This window comes from Typopeltis vanoorti, chromosome 3 (genome assembly GCF_054136105.1).
Source record: "Typopeltis vanoorti isolate ZY-2024b chromosome 3, IOZ_Tvanoo_1.0, whole genome shotgun sequence".
NCBI lineage: Eukaryota > Metazoa > Arthropoda > Arachnida > Uropygi > Thelyphonidae > Typopeltis > Typopeltis vanoorti.
The window spans coordinates 4428894-4452638 of record NC_143551.1 but is presented as its reverse complement, the minus strand read 5'-3'; the positions used below and the strand labels follow the sequence as shown (position 1 = coordinate 4452638).

The 23745-nt window shown below is 35.2% G+C and overlaps 1 protein-coding gene across 1 annotated transcript in view; it reads right to left on the bottom strand.

Annotated features, from left to right (window-relative positions):
• Positions 1 to 23745, bottom strand: part of LOC150107873 (cytohesin-1-like) — a 287240-nt gene that overhangs the window by 11697 nt on the left and 251798 nt on the right. Inside the window, 1 exon segment of the mRNA XM_090390530.1 lies at positions 14021 to 14241. Coding sequence (XP_090246656.1) covers positions 14021 to 14241 — 221 coding nt within the window.

The following is a 23745-nucleotide window of genomic DNA, read 5'->3' as shown; positions in this document are numbered from 1 at the left end:
ATATAATCCAGATCATTTACACATTAATTACTATCTCTTTAACACAACAGATAAAAAGGATTGTTCCATTATCAAATTTTAGGAGAATCATAATTTTATCAGATTATTTTTAAGTATTAATAAATTCTGTTTTTCTGTGTGTTTGTCAACTGTTATTAAAAATACAGTATATCTGAAAGACTTGTTGAAACTTTTAAAATAGCAATGAATAGAGGGGGGAGGGGGGCACTGGCAGTAACATACCCTTTTCTTACAACTGTACTGGCTTGCACTGTTATGTACTGCTCAGTATAGCAGTACATAACAGTTGAGGCAGTACTGTTGAGGTAAAACATCGCATTTCTCAAAAATGTTAGCCAAAATTTTGAATCTACCTTAAAAAATTGGTACTAGCAGAGAGCACATTGGAGTGTGCTACAGTCTGTTTTTTTATGATACAACTACTACTGACTAAAAATACAGTTTTTACATTTTTGAAATTGCTGAGGGATTGTATGTTTTGGAAATAAGAATGCACTAATCAAATCTATAGGAAAATCATTTCTGCAAACTTATATAAGGATGTATTATTAAGAATGTTAGGTAGATAGATCCAAAGCAACTATTATCTGTAAATACAGAGAAAAAAAAGTTCCATGATGATAGTTTGTAAATTTGAGAAGCAAAAAATGTGTTTTACTGCGATGTTAACTTTAAAAGCATATGACTATGTTTCAGTTAATTAAGGAAACGGTGTTTTACTTTTTTTAAATGAGTAATGGCACAAAAATCTTGGTTAACTATAGGATCAGAAAACTGAAAAAAGAAAATTATGACTATAGAGTGAAACAAACATTCGAACAAAGAGCTAACAGATTAACCAATCTGAAAAAGCGAAATGATGAAGGAATCTGGAATCAGATGATCTTATTCATAATTATATTTTTTTTTTCTCATCGTCATCATCATCATACCAATATGTACCCTAAATGGGTGTCCAGGCTACTATGACAGCTACATGATTAAGTTTACCTCAATATTGATCTATCAACAATTTTCCTCCAAATGAGTCTATTACTCATCAGCACTACAATACTGCCATATCTAGCATTTCTTCTTCTTCCTCTAAGGAACTTCTGACTGAATTGATCCACCTAGACTTTCTTCCTCTCAGTCATTTCCTACCATCTTGGCATCAAAAACCTGTTTTGCTAACATTTCTTCTCCCATTATGTAACCATACCATTTAAGTAACTATACCACCTTAGATTAACCCCCTGCTCTCACATTCTTGAATGCAAACAATGTCAGGCTGCTTCCTAATGTCTTCAATTTTTAATATCATTCTGCTGCATAATCCATGGAAAAATATCTTTGTTACAATGACCAATTTTAAAATAGAATTACAATGCCTATTCTCACATTACAAATGAATCCGTCTACATAGAAAGCATTATTACAATATACACAATATCCATCTTGCAAGATCAGGATGGATTCTGTGCACAAAGAGTGACTTTTCATACCTTTAATTTTCTTGATTTAGAAATTACAAATTTAGATCTAAGGAGCTCAATCCAACTACCTTAGTTTCATCATTTTTGAACAAAGTTTATAACTTTGTTCAAAAATGATGTTTTTAAGACAGTTACCACACAGTGAAGGAATGGGAAATTTTGACTGAATCGATCCACCCACTCCTCTGAGTTTAGGACCCACACATCTCAAGAGTTTCAAGACATATCCAAAGAAAGTTATTGATGAAAATTTTACATTTGGTAGAAATACAAAGAATTCACATGAATAATTTAACATCAAACTGCATATTAGCAATTCAATGTCTTGGCCATTCCTAGACCTTCTGCTAGATAACAGTCATATACCTGTTAAAGTCTGGAAGATAAGATCAACACAGCCACATTTTTGGTAGTAACTTATGGATTGCAAAAGCTGGAACCTAAAATATGACAAGAAAAGGATAGCTGTCTTTGGGATGTGCATCAAGAAGCACATTTATTTGTACACCTTTTAATATAAAAGTTTATGTCAAATGATAAACAAATGACTTCTACTTTTGGACCAGACCAATAGGATTTTGAGACACATTAAAAGCAGCGCAGAAGAAAGATGAAGTATTTCAGGCACATAAAAGGAATTGTTATTGTTATATTGGGACCAGCAGAGATTAAGTACTCATTACAGGAGGCTACATTAACAATTATTCAAACAATACCTATCATCTCTCAAACTCATTCACTAATAAAGCATTCATGAGTGCCTCTGAAAGTGTGAGGTGCGCTACATGTATTCTTTTGATTACATAGATGATTTGTGGATATTTAGGGAAGATGGAAGGAGGGTGTGTGCAAAGTGTGAGCTAAACGAGGATTTGATGAATGCTAATATGCATTTGATGACAGAAAGTGTTAGTAGCAAAAATGTCGCGGGGAGAATGAGTGCTCATGCGAAAGAGAAGAATGGTGTGAAAGAAAGGCAAAAATTTGTTAAAAAATCATTGAAAAAAAAACGAGTGATTGAAAACCATAATGGATGGTAAAAAGGATGAAAGTGAGGCAAATGTGGCGGAAGGCAATGAAATTGAAAGAATGAATGAAACCGAAAATAGCGTGATGCAAGGTTCGAAAGAATGAATGATAGCAAAAGTTGAACCCATGGACCGAAAGTACGGAAACTCAAAAGGATGAATGAGAGTGAAAGTGTAAGTCGGGGGGGGGGGGGGGGGTCGAGAGTTCGAAAATTACAAAGATTGAATGATAGAGAGAATGTGACGCTAGATTCGAAAGTTGAATTAGGTTGGATGAGGCAAGAGATGAAATGGATGTGGAATGAAATTAAGAAAATTTGGGTGAAAACGATTAAAACATATCATGTTGGTACAAAAGAGTTAACGAAAGACAAGCGAGTGGCGTTGTATGGCGACTCTATTATTAAAGGTGTGCTAGTTGAGAGGATGCACAAGGTATGTTTTCCAGGCAGTAAAATGAGTAGAGGGATTGAGGCATTGGATATGGAGCGAGCAAAGGAGTTGATGGTTTTAATAGGTACGAAACTTAACAGAGGACAAAGACCAGGTCAGAATATCAGGAGGCTGCTTAGACAGATAAAAGAAAATAGTGTGACAGGAAGGATAGTAAACGTGTTGCCTAGGTATGACTGTGGTGAGATCAGGCAGAGAGCAAGGATTATGAATGATATGTTAGCTGAAATGTGTGAGGAGAAAGGAGTACAGTTTGTTAATGTGTGGAATGAGTTTGAAGGATAAAGTAAACTATATAAGAGAGATGGACTGCATTTGAGTGGTTATGGTGTGAGTCACTTGGAGAGACTGCTGCTGGAAGGTAGAGAAGTGAGTACAGAGAATGAATCAGATCAAGTAGGAAGTGATGTGGAAGAGCAGGAGAGTAAGACAGGAGAAATTGAAGAGGTGGTTATGAATGAGAAAGCGAGTGGCATGAGTATGGAAAATGAGAGAATGAGTGTGCAAGAGGAACAGGGAAACGGGGAGGCTCGGGATGGACGGGGCTACACAGTGTGAGAAAGGTGGATGCTCCAAGAGGATGGGAGAGCATGTGTAGATAGCAAAGGATGGAATGACCTGGGATCAAGAGGAAACAGTTGGAATTGAAGAGGGTTCTAAAATGAATAAGCAGAAACGGAAATGGCCCCAGTTGAGCATGGAGAGATCACATCGAATGAGTGGTATCAGTGGAACTAGCTATAGATCCAGGAATGAGCTGTTGTGTTTGTATACAAATGCTAGAAGTGTAAGAAACAAAGCAGATGAAATGGTTGCACTAATTGAGTATGTTCACCCAAAAATTTTTGGAATAAGTTAGACATGGCTAGATGAGGACAACATCCTGACAGGAATAGAGATAGAAGGGTATGATGTGTTTCGTGAGGACAGAAGGGGTAAAAAGAGAGGGGGGAGTGGTATTGATGATAGAGAAAGAGTTATGTCCATACAAAATAGAGGTGCAAGAGGGAAATAGTGCCAGTGGTTTTGAGGCAGTATGGTGTGAGATAGAGGTGAATGGAATGAAATACTTGGTTGGATGTTGTTATAGACCAGGTAATGTGCATGGTAGTGATAATGAAATGTATGATCAAATTAGCCAAGCAAATAAGAAAAGAGTAATCATTATGGGCAATTTTAATTATGGCAATATAGACTGGAATGATGAGATATCAACTGGAAGTAAAGAAAATGACTTTCTTGAGTTTTTGAGGGATAACTACCTCAGACAGTAACAGAGGGCATGCGAGGATTGAGGGCCTTGGATTTGGTCATCTCATCAGAGGATGTAATTATAAATGAGGTGTCAAATCACCCACCAATTGGTGAGAGTGACCATGAGGTGATTACCTGGGTGGTTGCCAGCAGTGTGAGGACCTCTGTGAGAAAAGGGTATATGTGGAACTACAAGGGGAGGGGTGATTATGAAGAGCTCAGGTGTAGCATAGAATGAGGAGTTAGTTGGAAAAGAGATCAATGCAGCTTGGGAGATTTTCAAAAACTATCTAGTAGATGCAATGCCTAAATGTATTCCAAGGGCAAGAGGGTTAAATAAGGTAGGTGTGAAATTGATGAATAAAGAGAATAAGCATGCGATACAGAGAAAAAGGGCATTATGGAGGCAGCATAAGAGAAGTGGAAATAACCAATTTCATGAGGATTACAAAGACCAGGCAAGGTGAGTGACTTGGCTGGTGAGGGTAGCTAAAGTGAGGTGTGAACAGCAATTAGCTAATGAAGCCAAAAATAATCCTAAGGAGTTCTTTCGATACATAGCTAGAAAAAGAAAGAAAGAATGATTATGGAAGGATGACATTGATTGGAGAAAATGGTATAAAGAAAGCTGTTGCAGAAGATTTAGTGGAAATACTTAATGAGCAGTTTATAAAGGTCTTTCATTCTTGTGAATGTGACTTCATGGAGAGATTGAGAGCAGTTGATGATGGGGAGGTTAGACTGACTAAGTGAGCAAGAGATGTATAGGGAATTGACCAAACTAGATTTTAATAAGGCTGTGGGACTTGATAATATTGTTACACCCTGATACCTTAAGAATGTAGAATTCCCAGCTATCATGGTGTAACATGAAGAGAAAATAAAATAAAACCCCTGTATAAAAGCTAATAGATGAATTATTTAAAAGAAAGAAAAATATTCTTGCATCCAAGTAAAATATATATATAAAAAAAAAAGGTGTTTGAAGAACTAAATAATAAAAGAAGGAAAATATTACAGTTGTGATATAAAACAATTAGCTAAGTAAAACAGAAAAGATTAGTAATAAGAAATTGTATGTGAGAGGCTAGAGATAAAAAAATTAAGCAAATTCCTAGAAAATTTGGAAAGGGGATTAATTTAGAGGCTAGCAAAAGAAAAACAACAAACTATCATCGCTCAGGGTCAATTCCCGATTTGAGACATTGTCACGGCCTCGCCGACCAAAGGATGTTTGGCAGAAAAACGCCACCCTAATTGGTCGGTGAAGTCGAATCAAGTAAGGGGCGGAGAAAAGAAATTAAAGTGGGTGCCGTTAGGGGTCAAGGTATAAAAGGGTTAGAAAACCCTCCAAAGGCTTTTTTTTTCCAGGATAGTTTCTTCACGAGCTCCTTCGTATAGGTTTCACATGGTTTTTCCCGAGTGGTGGGATTGGAATTATCTCCGTCGTCACAACAAGGAAACAAAAGTGAGCGGGATCTCGATTCCGTATTTTCTATGGTAAGAAATGAGGAATGCCATTTAGCCAAAGGTATTGTCCAAGTGTTTCATTGTCCAGTGAAAAGAAAATCTGTAAAGAAGTCGGTGTCCATGTGATGAGTTTCACAGCCATGGTATAGATGATTCAAAGTGAGTCCTTAATTCAAAAACGAAAGGTTAAGATCACGTAAGCACAGTTTATTGCCAAAAGAACTAAGGAGTGACAAATTATAGGAGAGATCATACCAGGATAGTACAATCAGAAAAGAGTAGAGGCCAATATAGAAAACTCAAGAGAAAAAGGTATTGTAAAAATCTCATGTTAACTGAAAATCGTCTGTAATTGTTATCATTATTCTATTACTGAACTGTTGAAGAGACTAAGGAAAATTATACTAAGACTTTAGTACATGACTGATTATAATGAAAATATACTTGTTAATATTATATAAGTAATTCATGTGTCCTGAGAATTATGCATGTGTATTATAATGTATAGGAAAGTTTTATATGTCAAGGTCATGTGTTAGTACAGTGAAAGGTTAATTTAATCTACATAGTTTTGGATAGTTAAATAGAGTGAATTGATCATATATGTCCATGTGCTACAGCATATAGCATATATTCAGACTAATATAGGGTTAACTAAGGTGTTAATTAGATCTGGGATTATACATATGATTTTATGTTGAATTTGTTATGGCAGCATGATCGTAATGCCGATATAGGATCATAGCCAAATTACTTGTGATAAGCTAATGTTATTTTGTAAATATTTTCTTAGTATTGAATTGAATTATATTAGAAATTGAATTGTACCATGCTAATGAGTTTAATAAACCTTTATTCACTGATAACAGTTGTTTGAAATTGCTGCCCAATGCACCACTTGAAAAACGTACGAACCTAATCATGCGGGAAATTAATGTGTTAAGAAACGAGATAAAGTGTCACGAAGCAATATTGTTTCACATTCAGACATATTTTAGTAATTGCTCCTTGTTTTTGTATTTAATATCTCAAACTAAATATCCCAAAAGGCGCAGTATAATATAAATATTAGGGACACTAAGGGGAAAAATAACTTAAATATTTGTATTTTGGGGTGATATCTCGTACATAGATAAAAGTGAATATAGATAAGCAGAATTTCACTAGATAGAATAATAATAATAAATTGGGACACAACAATATATATCACCACGTATTCTGAAGGAATGTGCCAGGGAGTTGACGCCGGCCTTGACATATTTTTTTAATACGAGTCTTGCACTGAGTCAAGTTCCGAAGGAGGGCAAGATTGTGCCACTTCATAAAGGAGGTGATAGAACTCAAGCATCAAACTATAGGCCTATCTGTGTGTCAGGTGTTGTTGTTGTTGTTAAGTTGTTGGAGAAGCTTGTGAGAACTAGGATCCAGAATTGGGTTGACAGCAATGGTATTATCTTTGATAGACAGCATGGATTTGCTAAAGGGAGGTCATGGGTCATGTTTTAGTAATCTACTTACTTATTACAATAAGGTCACTGCTTCCTTGGACAGAGGAGAAGATACACAGTAATATACGTAGATTTCGCAAAGGCTTTTGATAGATTGTCGCATGATAAGTTGATAGTCAAACTAGAGGGGGATGGGGTTGGATATTAGATTAGTGGATTGGGGACTGGCTATCTGATAGGTATCAACAAGTTGTGTATGGGGGAGCGATATCCAGGAAAAGGAAAGTCACTATTGGTGTGCCTCAGGGATCTGTTTTGGGGCCATTACTGTTTAACTTGCATATTAATGATATTGGTGAAGATTTGGATGGAAATATTCAGTTGTTTGCAGATGATGCAAAGTTGGGATGAACCATGAAGAGTAGAGATTGTGGCCTTACAAGAAGACTTGAATAAATTGAATGACTGGGCATAGGAATTGGGATGCGAGTTCAATGTTACAAAATTTAAGGTTTTAAAATTTGGAAAACAAAGACGGGATGCAGAATTTATGCTTGATGAAGATATATTGTTGGAGGTGGAAGAAATAAGAGATCTGAGGGGATGATAGTGGATAAGGATACGAAATTTAGGGGACATACAGCCAAAATTGTGAAGATAACACAAAGGCTTCTGGGAATGATGCGGAGGACACTGACTCGTAGAAGTAGGGAGATTCTTGTTCCATCGTATAAAGCTTTGATTAGGCCACACATGAACTATTGTGCCCAGATTTGGTCACAGGTTTTCGAATATAAAATACAGAGACTATAAAAATTTCGGTGGATATAAGCATACAGCAACCTTTCATGACAGGGCAGAGATCATACGCTTGTATCTGCCGAAACTTTTATAGTCTCTATATTCGGCATGAAACTCCTGTAGTTTCTATATTCGGCATGAAACTCCTGTAGTTTCTATATTCGGCTATGAAATAATGTTGGATTCAATATCCACTGAATTTGAATGATTCTGCATTGCCGAAGTGAAGCCTTTTGGCTCTCTTTTTCAGTAAAATATATATATTTTTTAAATTAGCAATAAATACAGCATTTATGAAAACAGATGTGAGAAGAACAAGAAGTGCTAGTCAGATTTTAATCTGACATTTGTATCAAAAATAAAGATATTAGGAAACAAAGTGACATTGTTAGCATTCAAGAATGTGTGAGCGGAGCCAATCTCAGGGGGAGGAAAGGTTAACAAAACAGGTGTTAATGCCAGGAAAAAGACTCAGAGGAACACAAACATCTAGGTGGATTGATTCAAGAAGCACCCTAGAACACTGCGCTTCCCAAACTTATCGATGCCAAGGCCCCCTTTGGAAAAATTAAAATATTTCACGGCCCCCATCGAAAAAAAAATCATAATATTGATATATATTATTATAATATTTATTGTATTTATATTCAATACAATTTATATTCAAGATTTTGCATCTGTAATCTTTTTTTGTATTTCTTATCAATACCATTGAAATGAAACTCATACGAATAAGTATATATTTACTAATATTCATTAATCGCCAAAATACATAAGAAGCAAAATTTGTGAACCAACACCAATGTGTGATTTTTTCCATTAAAATATAAAAACGAACAAAAAATAAATAATAAATAATAAAAATTAAATACATTTCTTCTAAGATTAAAAAAATCTACTTAGTCTTAAAACATTTATAATTAGTTTTCATTATTTCACGGCCCCCAAGGGGGCCTTGGCCCACAGTTTGGGAAGCGCTGCCCTAGAAGACCAAAATAATACATATGACAATAAGAGCTGGCAGATAAGACTAATTTGGAGAAAAACTGTCAATAGGAAGATTCAGTGCACTGCTTGAGAATACATATCAGGAATTTGATGAAGATATCCAAAACTTAAAGTAATTCGATTTCTTAAGAAAAAAAAAAAAAAACTTTCCATGTTATTAATGCTAAACAGGTCTTCCAAAAGTCATCAAATTGCTGACATGTACCCCTCAGGGGTACATTTGATAATATCCATAATATCATGTGATGATATTCTGGATATGAACAGGATACTAAATACTTCCAAAAATAACTTATTTTTCAGCACTGAAATTCATCACATAAACTATCTTCTGCTCTCTCATGATGAATATCAACTGATAGTTGATATTTACATATCAACAGTTCTATATTAACATATAGAACTAATGAATAATATGAAATGGTAAGAATGAAACACAAATAAACAAAAATGATAATGACTGAAAAATACAGATTTAAGAAGAAGGGGCAGAATAAATAAAACCCTATAAGAATGCATGACAAGTCAGAAGTATAATGGTGTGCTGACTGTTTCAGATAAATCATCATCAGATAGTGGATAGCAAGAACTAAGTGTAAGCTTGTCATGTGGTTAACTAAATAAGATGTTAAGTGGAAATAGTTTGGCTTGAAAGTAATTTTTTAATTGTCACAAGGATAGCATGTTGGTCAGTTCTTATAGCGATGCATTCTTAGCAATGTAATTTGCTTTTATTTTCTTGGAAATCAGTAATGGTAATCTTCTCAGTTTGAGAGCTGGGTTTCAATTTGTAAAGTATGCAGTAATATTTCATTGGTGGTATTTGTTTATATTTTCATTTTTCTGTGTTTTATCTTTGCTGTAATATGTGAAGTATTACATATTACAGCAAATTGAATGTAAGAAATTGCAGCCAGATTGGCAGTTAAATTTATATACAACGTTGTTCCAAGATATCAGACAGTGTTAATATAGTTTTATACTTTAATGAGTTCTGTAGTTTATTACTAGTGGTGAAGATAATTTTGTACTTTGAATATATAAAGATGCGATTGATAGCTTTGTAAACGTTTTATTTTTAGTATATAGGAATTTTAAGATTGCAAATATTTTTGTTCTATGCCATGTAGTCTGCCAATTTTTGTCAGACCAAATGGCATAGTTTATTCACTGTAGAGCAGTGGTTCTTAACCTGGGCAGTGGCACCCCCTTGGGGTGCTGTGAACTCTGAAGGGGGCAGTCAGCACTAGCGTATTTACTCGAATATAACTAGCACCCCTGATTTTACTTTACAGAAAAAGAAATTAAAAAGTTTTGCATATACCTCGCACACAAAAAAAAAGATTAAACACATTCACGTGAGGGTGATAATAACTCGCTCACCAAAGTAAGCAACATACCCTCCCAACAACCACTATACTGCAGACACAAGAAAAGCAAGTAGTTTCATTGTATCACTGAATCAGGTACATAGACATTTGCAGGCTGTGTAATATATTTCTCAAATAGTGTAATTAGAGACAACTGGAATAAAAACAGCAATTAACTAATGAATCACATGCCCCCCCCCCCCCCATCCTACATTAACCATGCTGTACAGACTCGAGTAAAACCATATGTTGCACTAGTAAACACAGTATCTAACTAAAAACTATTATCCAATTTTTGAAATTTTTGATGTCATTAATACATGACAAAAGCAGAAGCAACAAGCAAAGAACCAGCAATAAAATTTAACTGGGGGGAGGGGTTGAAACTTTGTGCGAGTTAGCCCAGTAATGAGAAGTATAACTACGAAATATATAGTGAATGTTGTTATGGCAGTTTTAGATAATATAGAATTCAGTTGATGAGAATTAACATTTCAACTCAACAACTGTCGGCTTGCCTTTGTCATTTAGTAGTGCGATGTTTTGTTAATACCGCACCAATCATATGCACGTCATCATAGCTACTCTATCTCTACTGGCCTTCTATTGCTGTCTGTTTCGTGTCCTGTTTTAACTTCTCAGTCATTTGTGAAGATTTGTTCATTATGTATCTCAAGTCTTGTAAATGACTGTTAATTTTTGCTTGAATGGGAAAGAAGATGACTTTGATGATGCACACAAGGAAACCGCTCTCGAGACCGGAAGTAGCGATAGCGAATAGGACACTAATATTACTAATAATAAAAGTTCGTAGTAATCTAGCATCACTATTTATACTGTATGTTTGGAAACACTGTTCAGAATATTGTATGCCTGGCAATACTGTTCAAATTGTATGTTTGGCAATACCGTTCAAATTGTATGTTTGGCAATACTGTTCAAATTGTATGTTTGGCAATACTGTTCAAATTGTATGTTTGGCAATACTGTTCAAATTTATTCGCTACTTATTTTTTAGAATTTTGACATTGAAAGATAAGTAATTGGGTTACTTATTAGTCTGAATTTTCTACATTGAAAACAATTAATTTGGGCTATTTTTAGTAGAATTCACTACTTTTATAAGCTTTATCTGCTATTTTTCCTAACGCCTATCTAACAGCTCTGGTTTGCAGATTAAATCTATGTGGTATCGTGCGGCACACTTTGTTGATATTGTGTAGCACTGCAGCCCATTAAATGAGTGGAAAAAGAAAGCATTGTCAATATTCAAGTGAGTATTTTAAATATGGAGTTATTTTATCTATAAATAATGAGCAGTTACCAATGTGCTTAATATGTGAAAAAACTTTCTCAAACAAAGGAATGAAGCCTTCAAAAAATGATTGAGCATTTAAGTACAAAGCATCCAAATAAAGCAAAAATGGATGTGGAGTACTTTCGTGAATTAAAGACCAAATTTAAAAATTGTCCTGGACTTAACACGTTCATTGCCAAGCTGAAAATTGGAATTTCGTGTGGTGGCCAAATTTTTTATATATTTTTTATTTAGTTAGCGACGTCTACGCGATAACACGTGATCGGCCGTTTGGTGAGAACTTGCATCGCGTGATTGGCAATGAACGTTCATTGCCAAGCTGAAAATTGGAATTTCGTGTGGTGGCCAATTTTTTAAAATTTTTTTATTTAGTTAGCGACGTCCAATCGATAATGCGTGATCGGCCATCCAGTGAGAACTCGCAACACGCGATATCGCGTGATTGGCAATGAACCGTTAAAGGGTTGGTTGCAAAACAAAGTAACCAACAAGAGAATGGACTTGTTGTGTCTTACAAACTTTCAAAATTAATTGCCAAATGTGGAAAGCCACATATTAAAACTCTCATTTTACTGGCTATAAACGAAATTTTAGATACGATGATTGGCCCAGGTAAAAGTAATATAACGTCATAAATTTCTCTCCGCAATAGTTCAGTATCAACAAGAATTGACAAAATGGCAAAGGACATTGAAAAAAACTTTGTGATGATTTAAAAACCATAGAATTTTCTTTGCAACTTGATAAGACAACTTTATGTGACAATGAAGCTTTGTTAATGGCCTACGTACATTATATAAATACTAATGAAGAAATTATTGAAGAGTTTCTGTTTGCTGAACAACTGAAAATTTACACAAAAGGTTTTACAGTTTTTAAGGTTGTTAAAGACTTTTTAATGCTACAAACACTCCTCTCACAAATACTATTGTGTGTGCAACTGATGGAGCACTATGGATTTATAGCACATTTAAAAGAAGCAGTTCCAAATATCTTTACAATTCACTGCATTCTTCATAGACAGCACTTAGCTGCAAAACATCTTAGCAGTAGACTACATAAGACTTTCGATGATGTTATTAAAGCAGTGAATAAAATAAAAGGCAAGTCATTGAATACCTGTATTTTTCAGGAACTTTGCCATGAAAATGAAGAATTTGAGCATCTTTTGCTTCACACTGAAGTTAGATGGCTCTCAAACGGAAACTGTCGCCGATGCCTTAATGATCTCTACAATACTGTTTTGGAATTTCTTAAATCACGTGATGAGAACTTGTGCAATGTTCTAAAAAAAGGAAAAGGTTGATATCGCATATTTTTCCGATATTTTCACCAAATTCAATGAGGTTAACATCATATTGCAGGGAAGTAACATGAATCTCATTAAAGTAAAGGGAATTATAAATGCTTTTATCAGCAAATTAACATTCTACAAGCAGAACATTGCAAGACAAGATTTTCTGCAGTTTCCCAGTCTACAAATAATAGATGACGATTTAATATTAGATACAGATTTGGATTGTTATTGTTCCCATCTTCTGACACTGAAAGAAGACTTGATTAGATTCAAAGACTTTAATGAGCTTAAAATACCTGACTGGGTTATAAATCCATTTCTTTCTGATGCTACTTCTGTTCATCCAAATTTGTGCGAAAAATTTATTGACTTAAGAAATGATTTTGAAGCTCAAGTACAATTCCAACAGCATGGCTATGAAAGATTCTGGCCAAACATGCAATACAAGTATCCTCAGCTTTGGCAAGAAATAAAATTACTGCTCATTGCTTTTCCTTCTTCATACTTGGTCGAGAAAGGATTCAGCGTGGTGTTGCAATTGTTAGATAAGCAGCGAAATTGACTGCAAATAAGTGAAAGAGGAGACTTGAGACTTTGTTTGTCGAACATTGAACCTGATATTGAAAAATTAGCAGAATCTCATCAGGCTCAGAGTAGCCATTAATGATTGGCTTATTAAATACAGTAAGTTTACATCTTTCTTTAAGTAAAAATTAATTTGTATCAAAGTAATTAATTTTCAATTAACTATCAGTTCAAATATGTTGATGGTAATTTAGGTTTGCTATATTATAATTATCTTATTGAGTCATTAACTTAGTGAAAAACTGAGTAGGGGTGCCAGGCCATACAAATAATTGAAAGGACGAGCCAGGCAAAAAAAGGTTAAGAACCACTGCTGTAGAGGATGTTGTCAGAGATGGAAGATAACTGAAGAAACATGATTTCTTGATTTGATGGATGATGGATGAGTATTTATATACATTAATAAATACTTAATAATACCATATCATGAATGTGTTAATACCATATCATATGTGTTTGAAATTTTAATTAAGCAAACAACTAGTGATATACCTGATGCACTTGATCCAGTCATCTTTCTCCTCCAAAGAAGCAGCCGACATTCGATATACAGTGTGTTTCCCTTCAACTACTTTGCCCTCAGAATCTGTTTTGCAGGCTTTTATAACATCACTTCCTGTCGAATACAGTTCAAAACAATTTGGTTTATTGCGATCCTGGACTTCTTTCACTTGGACATTCTCCAACGGAATGATACCCCGAGGTTCTTTGTCCTAAAAGTTTGTTATGTTGAGAATTAATGCAATAAAATTAATAGATGCTTGATCTATATATTTTGCTAAAATGGATCTTGGTTCATCCAATTTCCAGTTAATAAACATTCTTTCATGGTGGATTAAAAATTTATTTAAAACAAAACATAAAACTGACTGAACACATTAGTAGTGTTATACCATAAAAAAAGCATAAAGTGAGAATTTAAGTTTGTCTGAAACAAAAGGATCTCATATTCTGACATTCCACTTTGAAGAATGGCAGACTAAGAATTCCATCTGTATTATCTACTCTTGAGGCAAATTTCCAGTCACACTTTGTCCAATTCATTTGCTGTCTTTATGACTCTCCAAAACATGGTTACTACTCTGACCTTTTTTGAGTATTTATATCTGCAAAGTGGATATTTTTATAGATTACAGAAAAATCAAACAGATCAGTTTCTTGGGAATTTCAAGATTCACAATTTATATTGGTATCTTTTCTCAAACTCCATTAATCAAGATGGAAGGTATGAAAAAGTATTTGCTGTTAGCAGTCATTTAATGTCATGTAATGTTAGAAGCCCTCTTGGTAATACAGACCATAATCTATCAAAAAGTTTCCTTTCTATAGAATGACCTTCATCCAGTCATTCTCAGACTTGTATTACTGGACACTACAATAGTGCAAAATGGAATGACTTCTGATTTCTATTTTTCTTTTGCATAGTCTGATCTAAATAACTGCTCCAACCAAATTACAGAAATAATTCTTTTAACCATCGTCCAAGCCTCAGTTCTCCAACAAGTGTGCCAAAACAGTCCAAGATAAAAATTCTGCATATTTCAAGTGGATCAAGTGAAAAAAAACCTATATTGCACTCAGCTCTACAACATCTGTTGCAAAAACATTAATAATTCAAAATCCAACTTTGAAAGGGCAAAGCATAAAAAAACTTGCATTCTGTTCAACTGACAGTCAAGCCTTCTTCAAATGATGAACACATGAGCAAAGCAAACTGTCTCCCTCTATACCAAGAACAGCTCATTGTGTGGCTTAATAGTCTGGACACTAGTACATCTACTAGTCCAGAAGGTAACAATGCAAATAAGCTGAAAATTTGTAATCTAGAATTAATATGCATCTTATACAATCTATTATGCACGGCAGGCATCTACCTAACAGCATGGAAACAAACCTTAATCTAAAATATACCAAAATTGGGAGATAAAAGTAAGTGATAAAGCTATCAATCCTAGTGCCTTCATCTGAATACTTTTTAAAACAATGGAGGTCATCAATCGCAAACTTTCACTGACAGTAGGACTGCCAATCATGATCCAAAGCAGATCGTCTCAGCAGCTCTTCATGGCATAAACAACACAACAGGAAAAGAATAAATATATTATTAATTAATATTTTGCTGGATTCAAACCAATAAGCACAAACATATATTATTATATACCACAAGAGTTGAATTAATTGCAGAAATAAACTGTAACTGGGGGAAAAAAACGTCCTATCAAGATGCCCCCTAACGCTAGATTAAAAGGATGAGAAGTTGGACTAAATGTAGTGTTAAAATAACTCTCACAAATCTGGTAAATTAATGCAGCCATAAGTATTGAAGTAAGGGAAATAAGCCTTATATAGCCAGTGCTAGTTCTAAAAACAGCAAACTTATAGTAACTTCTATTCTTCTGCAACACAGTAATTTTCTTCCATTTAATCCTGTGTCACAGGGCATCTAGAGCATGGTATGCCAGTCCTGACTTGCTATCATAATATGTAGGCTGTTCAATAAGTAATAAGACTATATTTATGCAGAAAACAGATTACCTTTAATCGTCATCATCTACATGGTCTTCTTTGAAGCAACTACCGTGAGATGCTATGCATTTGTCCCAAAGTTGCGTCCACTTCTTAAACACATGTGAAAGTCCGTTTTTTGAGAGTTCTTTCAAACCGCCGCTGCAGCTTTTACACATGCTTTGTTGCTTTCGAAATAGCGGCCTCTTAGTGGTTTCATGAGCTGAGGAAACAGCCAGAAATTGCATGGTGCGAGATCAGGACTGTATGGAGGGTGTGGTAGGATATCTGTGTTGTTCTTCTGCAAAATGTCCACTACACAACCAGCAATATGTGGCCTTGCATTATCGTGGTGCAATAAGAAGCTATTCTTCAGCAATGGACACTTCCTTTTGACGTGCTTGATGATAATCGCTGCTGTGTTGATCATTGTCTCTGTGATGGACGTTGAAGGTATTCCCTCACGTTCAAGATCTTCCACATTTTGCCTTCCTTCCTTAAAAGTTTTATGCCAGCGAAAAACACTTGCTCTCGACATTGCATCATCGTGGAAAGCTTCGCGTATCATGTTAAAAGTGTCTGATGCCAATTTTTGCAAACGCACACAAAATTTAATCGCATAACGCTATTCCAAGGACGCTTCCATTTCGAAGACTGGTCACACCTCGTAGGCGCGCTGAAACAAGCTTGCATTTAGTCACGTGACACTCTGGCACATCAGTCCGTATACGCCATCTATCAACCTCTTTGTTGATAGATGGTTTTTGTTGTTGCTGTCAATTAATACAGACAGCAACATTTCTTTATTCCATAGAAATTAATATTGTAATGAGTGGTTTCACCACAGCAAAATTAGTCTTATTACTTATTGAACAGCCCACGTAATATATAAGCATCTCTCACGACCATCTCAGGTGCTATGTTGAACAACAAGTAAAGTAAGCTAAGGCATCCCATTGTTGAAATACTATTTTTATGTGTATATATTTTTTAATCTGACCAAATGTTTCTTGTAGCTTCGATTAGGAAAAGCTTGGAGTTCTTCACATCATAAAAGCTATATTTACCAATAGTTGGCCTGTATACATCTTCATCTGCCTTGGCATTCAAATCTATAATAATTTTAATATTCTTCCTTGGGCACTTCCCACAGAGCTTATCTAAATCATAAAATCTTATTTTAGTATAATTCTTTTCTTCAACTGGAGTATGTGCATAAATAATAGTGTAGTTGAATACCTATCCTCTAATTTGTAATCTACACATTCTACATGATTTTGCTTTAAAATCTCCAATAAGATGTTTTATCCACTTGTTAGAAATAAAGCCTGTTCCAAACAAGTGATCTTTCTTTTGACAGATATAAAATATAATGTTGTCCTTCTACTCTAAAATCCACTTCCCTGTCCATTTCATTTTTGTACAGCATAATGTAATTTGTATCTAACTGTTCCAGAAACATTCTTGAGGCTCCAGGATGGAAGAGAAGATGATTCACAATCCAATTCTCAAGTCTTTTAAACATTTGCCATTTCGTCATAAGTTAGTCCATCTAGCTACAGTTCCTTCAGATTTCACGACAAGATATCTTTTTTCCAGGATGAAGTTGTCAGCCCATACCCAATTACCAGGAATGCTGAATGATAAATGTTTTCTATCAGGGTTATCTTCTTTACTTGAATGGTTCTAATTTGAAGGCATCAAGCATAACTTGTCTGTGAAAATGTAGAGAAGCCACAGAAAGGACACACGCATCAGACTGGGCAGAAATAAACCGAATTACCCAAGTTTTGATAGCACATATCTATCAGCAAACACATGCTCCTGAGACTACATACTGCTAAGTAATTTCACTGCTACTATTCTGCTGGATATGTGTGGAGGGATTCTGGTAGAGGGAGGCACTACTAAGGGCCACAATTTGAAAAGGACTTAGCTAAAAAAACTGTCCCTTCCAATATTAACTGAAACTGTTACTGAAATGAAAAGTCAAGCAAAGAGAAATGGAAAAAGGCAAACCTACCAAAACTTTCATTTCATAAATATATGCAGTTTTAGTTTCAACAGCAATTTATTATCAATAACTTATTTGTAAAAACGATACGAGGGTGGTCTGAAAAGTTCTCTGCCTAACAATGAAAAAATGAATTTATAATTTCAAAATTATTTTTATTTTTCAACATAATCTCTCTTAAGACTAATACATTTATTCCGGCAATGTTCCAGTGCCATTATCCCGTCCCTGTAGTGGTTCTCAGTAAGATCTGCAAAATACCTCTCTACAGCTGCAATCACCTCTTGATTCAAAGAAAGACGCTGACCAGCGAGGAAGAGTTTTAGTTTTGGGAAGAGACAGAAGTCAGAGGGAGCCAAATCTGGGGAATAGGGTGGATGTTCCAACAATTCATAGTGTAGATCCCTTAATTTTCCCACTGCCAAAACACCTTTGTGGGCAGGTGCATTATCCTGATGAAAGGGGATTTTTTCCTTCTGCAAACTGGGTCTTTTCTCACGAATTGTTTCGTCTAGTATGGTTAAAAGATCGGAATAATATTCCCCGGTTATTGTTTTATCCTTTTCAAGATAATTAATACACAAAATGTCTTTAGCATCCCAAAACACCAATGCTATGACCTTTCCTGCTGATGAAACTGACTTTGTCTTCTTTGGCACAGAACAACTGGCTTCTGTCCACTGTTTTGACTACTGTTTGGATTCTAGTGAGTAATGGTGCATCCAAGTCTCATCCATAGTAAAAAATTGATGCACAAAATCAGTTTTATTCTTGTTAAAACGCTCCAAGCACTGTTCAGAGATTTTAATGTGAGTGAGTTTTTGATCTGCTGTGAGCAAGCGCAGCACCCAGCTTGCGCAAAGATTTTTCATTTGCAATTCTTTTTGCTAAATATATCCTACATGGTCTTTTGAAATGCCTATAGTCTCAGCAATTTCACACACTTTGACTCGACAGTCATCCAATACCATATCATGCACTTGATCAATGATTTCTGGTGTTGTTACATTTTTTGGAAATCCTTCATGTGGATCATCTGCAAGGCTGGTACAGCCATGTTTAAACTCGGCAGCCCATTTCTTAATTGTTGAAAACAAAGGAGAAGAGTGCCCATAAACTTCGAATGAATTTCTTTTGGCATTAAATCCTCTTTTACAAAGAATTTTATAACCGCACAATACTCAATTTTATCCATTTTAATACATTTTAATGTATTAAAATGGATAATGGATGGAAAATGGATCCATTTTAATGGATGCTTATGACAGATGTATACCAACTGAAAAAAAAACAAAAAAACTTGCTGATATTGTTGCCATCTATGGGAGAGGCTGAGAACTTTTCAGACCACCCTCGTACATGGCTGAAAATGAAAACATTGATATAAGAAGAGAAACAAAAATTATTCAAAACAAAATTGAAAAGATCTGTTTATAATTATGCAAGTGTTGTGGAACTGTTTATTGGATCATTTTCATAAAACAAAGTCTTACAAAATCCTAAAATATCTCTTTATGTATATCAGCGCTTCCGAAACTGTGGGCTACAGCCCCCTTGGGGGCCGTAGGTTTTGTTGAGGGGGGCCATGAAATAATGAAAACAAATTTAAAATGTTTTAAGACTAAGTAGATTTTTTTTATTTTAAAAGAAATGTATTTAACTTTTATTATTTCTTTTTTGTTATTTTTTATATTTTAATGGAAAAATTCACATATTGGTGTTGGTTCACAAACTTTGCTTCCTGTGTATTTCGGCGCTTAATGAATATTAGTAAATATTACTTATTCATATGTTTCATTTCAAAGCAGTGGTTAATTGTATTTGCTTCGAATGCTCTCCAGGGAAGCTCTAAATCTTCCTGTCCTTTTCATCATGCGTTCGTAATCAGGGACTGTTGATATTGACTTTATATACATATCAAAACTGGTTTTATATTATTACTGTCATCTGAGCTAGTTTTCTGTTACCAATAAAACTTTCACATATACAGGGTGTCCCAAAATTCATGCAAGATTTAAATTTATCACCATTTGTGCGGTAAAGTGTGCCAACGAGAAAAAAAGACAGCTTGACAGCTCACAGTTCAGGGTTATTAAAAATGGAGCGCTACATGAAAGAACAACACATTTTCATTGTTGAGCAATATTTTAAAAATAATGAAGGTTTGGCAGCTACAGTTCGCAATTTTCGTACAAAATATGGTTGGAATAGTGATTTAACTTCAACTGTGAAAAGATTAATTAAAAAATTCAAGGAAACTGGATCAATTAGTGATCTTATACACTCTGGCCATCCTTCAACAAGTCATTCAACAGAAAACATTGAAGCAGTTCGTGAGAGTGTTGCTGAGAATCCAGGAACATCAATTCAGCACTGTGGTCTTGAATTGGGCATTTCGAGAAGCTCTCTACAGTGTATTCTCATGAAAGATTTGCATCTTTATGCTTACAAAGTTCAATTGACTCAAGAACTGAAGCCTACTGACCACACACAGCGAAGAGAGTTCGTTGAATAGATTATGGAACAGCAACAAGTGGATGCTTATTTTTCGAACAAAATCATCTTCAGCGATGAGGCTCATTTTCATCTTGATGGCTTCGTTAATCGACAAAATTGTCGCATTTGGGGTTCAGAAAATCCACGATTGATTGTTGAGAAACAAATGCATCCACAACGTGTCACTGTTTGGTGTGGATTTTGGGCTGGAGGCATCATCGGTCCATTCTTCTTCGAAAATGCGGCTAGTAAGGCAATAACAGTTAATGGTGCTCGCTATCGCGACATGATAATCCAGTTTTTTGTGCCTAAATTGCAAGATATGGATGTGGATGACATGTGGTTTCAACAAGACGGTGCCACATGTCATCCACATGTGGCACCATACAGCCCGAGAAACAATTCAATTACTGCACGAGTCATTTCCTGGTAGTGTAATTTCCCGTTTTGGTGATCAGAATTGGCCGCCCAGATCATGTGACTTAACGCCGTTGGACTTTTTTCTTTGAGATTTTTTGAAGTCTAAGGTTTATGCCAACAAGCCCACGACCACCCACGCCTTGAAGGAGGAAATTGAGCGCTGTATCAACGAAATTCAGCCACATTTATGGAAAACGGTCATGGAAAATTTCGACAAAAGAGTGTGTATGTGCCAGCAAAGCCGTGGAGGCCATTTACCCGATATGGTATTCCATGCATAACCCTATACTGTATACTTTATGAATCAATAAGAAATTAAAATTTTTAATTAAAAACCTGTGTTTTCTATCAAAATTACTTCTTGCGTGAATTTTAGGACACCCTGTACTTCACACATGAAAAAAAAAAAGCTTAAGTTCATGTGGGGAGATAGTAACTCGCTTGCAGTGGTAAACAACACGCCCTCCCCAACAGCCACTATACTGCAGAGGCAATAAAAACAAGTTCTTTTATTATGCCAGTGAATAAGGTATGAGGAGTTTGTGTAATATATTTCTCAACAAATAGTGCAATTAGAAACAACTGGGATAAAACACACTAATTAATGAATCACATGTCCCCCTCATACAGAAACTATGCTGTATAGACTGAAACAAAACCATATGTTGCATGGGCAAACACAGTATCTAACTAAAAACTATTGTTATTAATTAGATGTGTGCGAGTTCGATTTCCCAAGGCAGCAATAAAATTCAACCGAACGTGTTAAAATTCGTAAAAGTGTTAAAACTAAGTAATATATATATATATAATGAATGTTATGGCAGTTTCACATATGGAATTCGATTGAAGAGAGTTAGCATTTCAACTCAATTGTCAGCTATGCTTTTACCTTTCGGTTGCGCGATCTTTTGTTAATACCGCACCAATCATATGCATGTTTTAATAACCTGCATTTACTGTCTGTTTCGCATTAGGCTTAATTACCTTAAAGGGAGAAAAGTCACAAAAAAGAAAAATGTTCCTGGTCCAGGGATTCCCTTATTCAGGTAATATTCACTAATTTCATGTTATCAGTCTGTGGTGTGCCAGTATCGGTAAGTGGTGATATTATTTGATCTATTCTACGTTAAAAAATTTAACCCTGAGAGATGGATAAGTGGCTGATAAAAAAAAAAAAAAAAAATTCCCACGAACAATCAGAAGAAGCAGTAACAGACTCAAAACAAAGGACAGTATTTCATATTTTACCAGAACAGCCCACATCGTCTTCAGAACCAAACGGTAAGAGGCAAAAAATGTAATATATGCGTTTGATTTTTGCAATATTCGCTGTGTATGTTTTGTATTGAATATAAATACAATAAATATTATAATAATATATCTCTCTATTATGATTTTTTTTCGAGGGGGGGAGGGCAGTGAAATATTTTAATTTTTGCAAAGGGGACCCTGACATCCAGAAGTTTGGGAAGCACTGATGTATATGATACACTTCTTAAAACATTAAAAATAATTTTACAAGAAACTTAAGATGCAACCTTGATCCAACTAAATTCATAGTGTATATCAAACTGCTTAATGTAAACTACAAATGTGATTAAGCCTGGTTACTCATTAAAAGTCAATATAAATCTACTCGTAGTGAATTACTTAAAAATAATATTAAGAAGAACAAGCATGACAGATGAAGAACTATTGGTACTCGATATTTTGAAGTACAACCAGTCCTCAACTTATGACAGGCTCCAATCATGACAATACTGTCATAAGTTGAAAAGGATGTAAGTCAGAAATCACTCTGGGAACGATTAGTATATGTCAACAATTAACATGGCTAAATGTCAAAATTTGTAGGTCTGATTTTGATATATTTTTATCTAATTTTATTCTTTGCTTATAGTGAAATAATATAATTTATGATTTCTGTGCACTTACTAGTGCAATAATCAGTTGAAAACACATTGAGCAAGAGTTTTTCTTCAAAGCTGTTGCTTTATTAAATGAAGAATTCATCAGAAGATGTAGGGGAGCATAGGTCATCAATAACAAATTTAGGAACTGCAACAAAGCATTCTGATGACAGTTTGCCATATGCATAGCTTGAAGATTTAGGCTCATCTTCAGGAGACAAGGTGAAAGCAGGAATGGGCATTGTTAAAAATATGTCATTCACAGTTTGTCCTTTCTTTTCTGCAAAACTTCTCTGTAGCAAGCAATTGCAACTTCCACCATTCTAACTACTAAATCTCTCCATGTTGGAATCCGTTTCCTCAAACAATTGACTTTTCATATTGCGAATAGGAATGTGCATTCCTATTATCCAGTGTGTTGCCAAAATGTACCTACATTGAATTTTCATAAAATCAATTGGAGATTCTTCGCTAAGTAAGCTGCTTCCAACTTGAGGTGGATCAAACCCACTGGAAGCAACTATGAGAGAGACCTGGCTGGCTGAGTGGTTAGCATATCTGCTCTCCAGCCAAAAGGCTGCGGATTCGAATCGTGCCATGGGCATGGATGTTCATGATGTCTATGAAAATACCAATGGTGGTGGCGAGTGGTAGATGGTGTTGATGATGATGGTAGTTGCGGTTCATTGTAGTTGGTAGATTGAATGGTGGAGACAGAGGGTTGTAGAGTATGTGCCATCCCTCCATGAGTCCATTGGATTCCTTGGAGGTGTCATGTAATTATAATAATAATATGAATTATATTTTTTGGGGGGGGGGGGCGGTGCTAGTGTTGCAAGTGAATGTAGTGGTCATTTTGAGCTATGCTA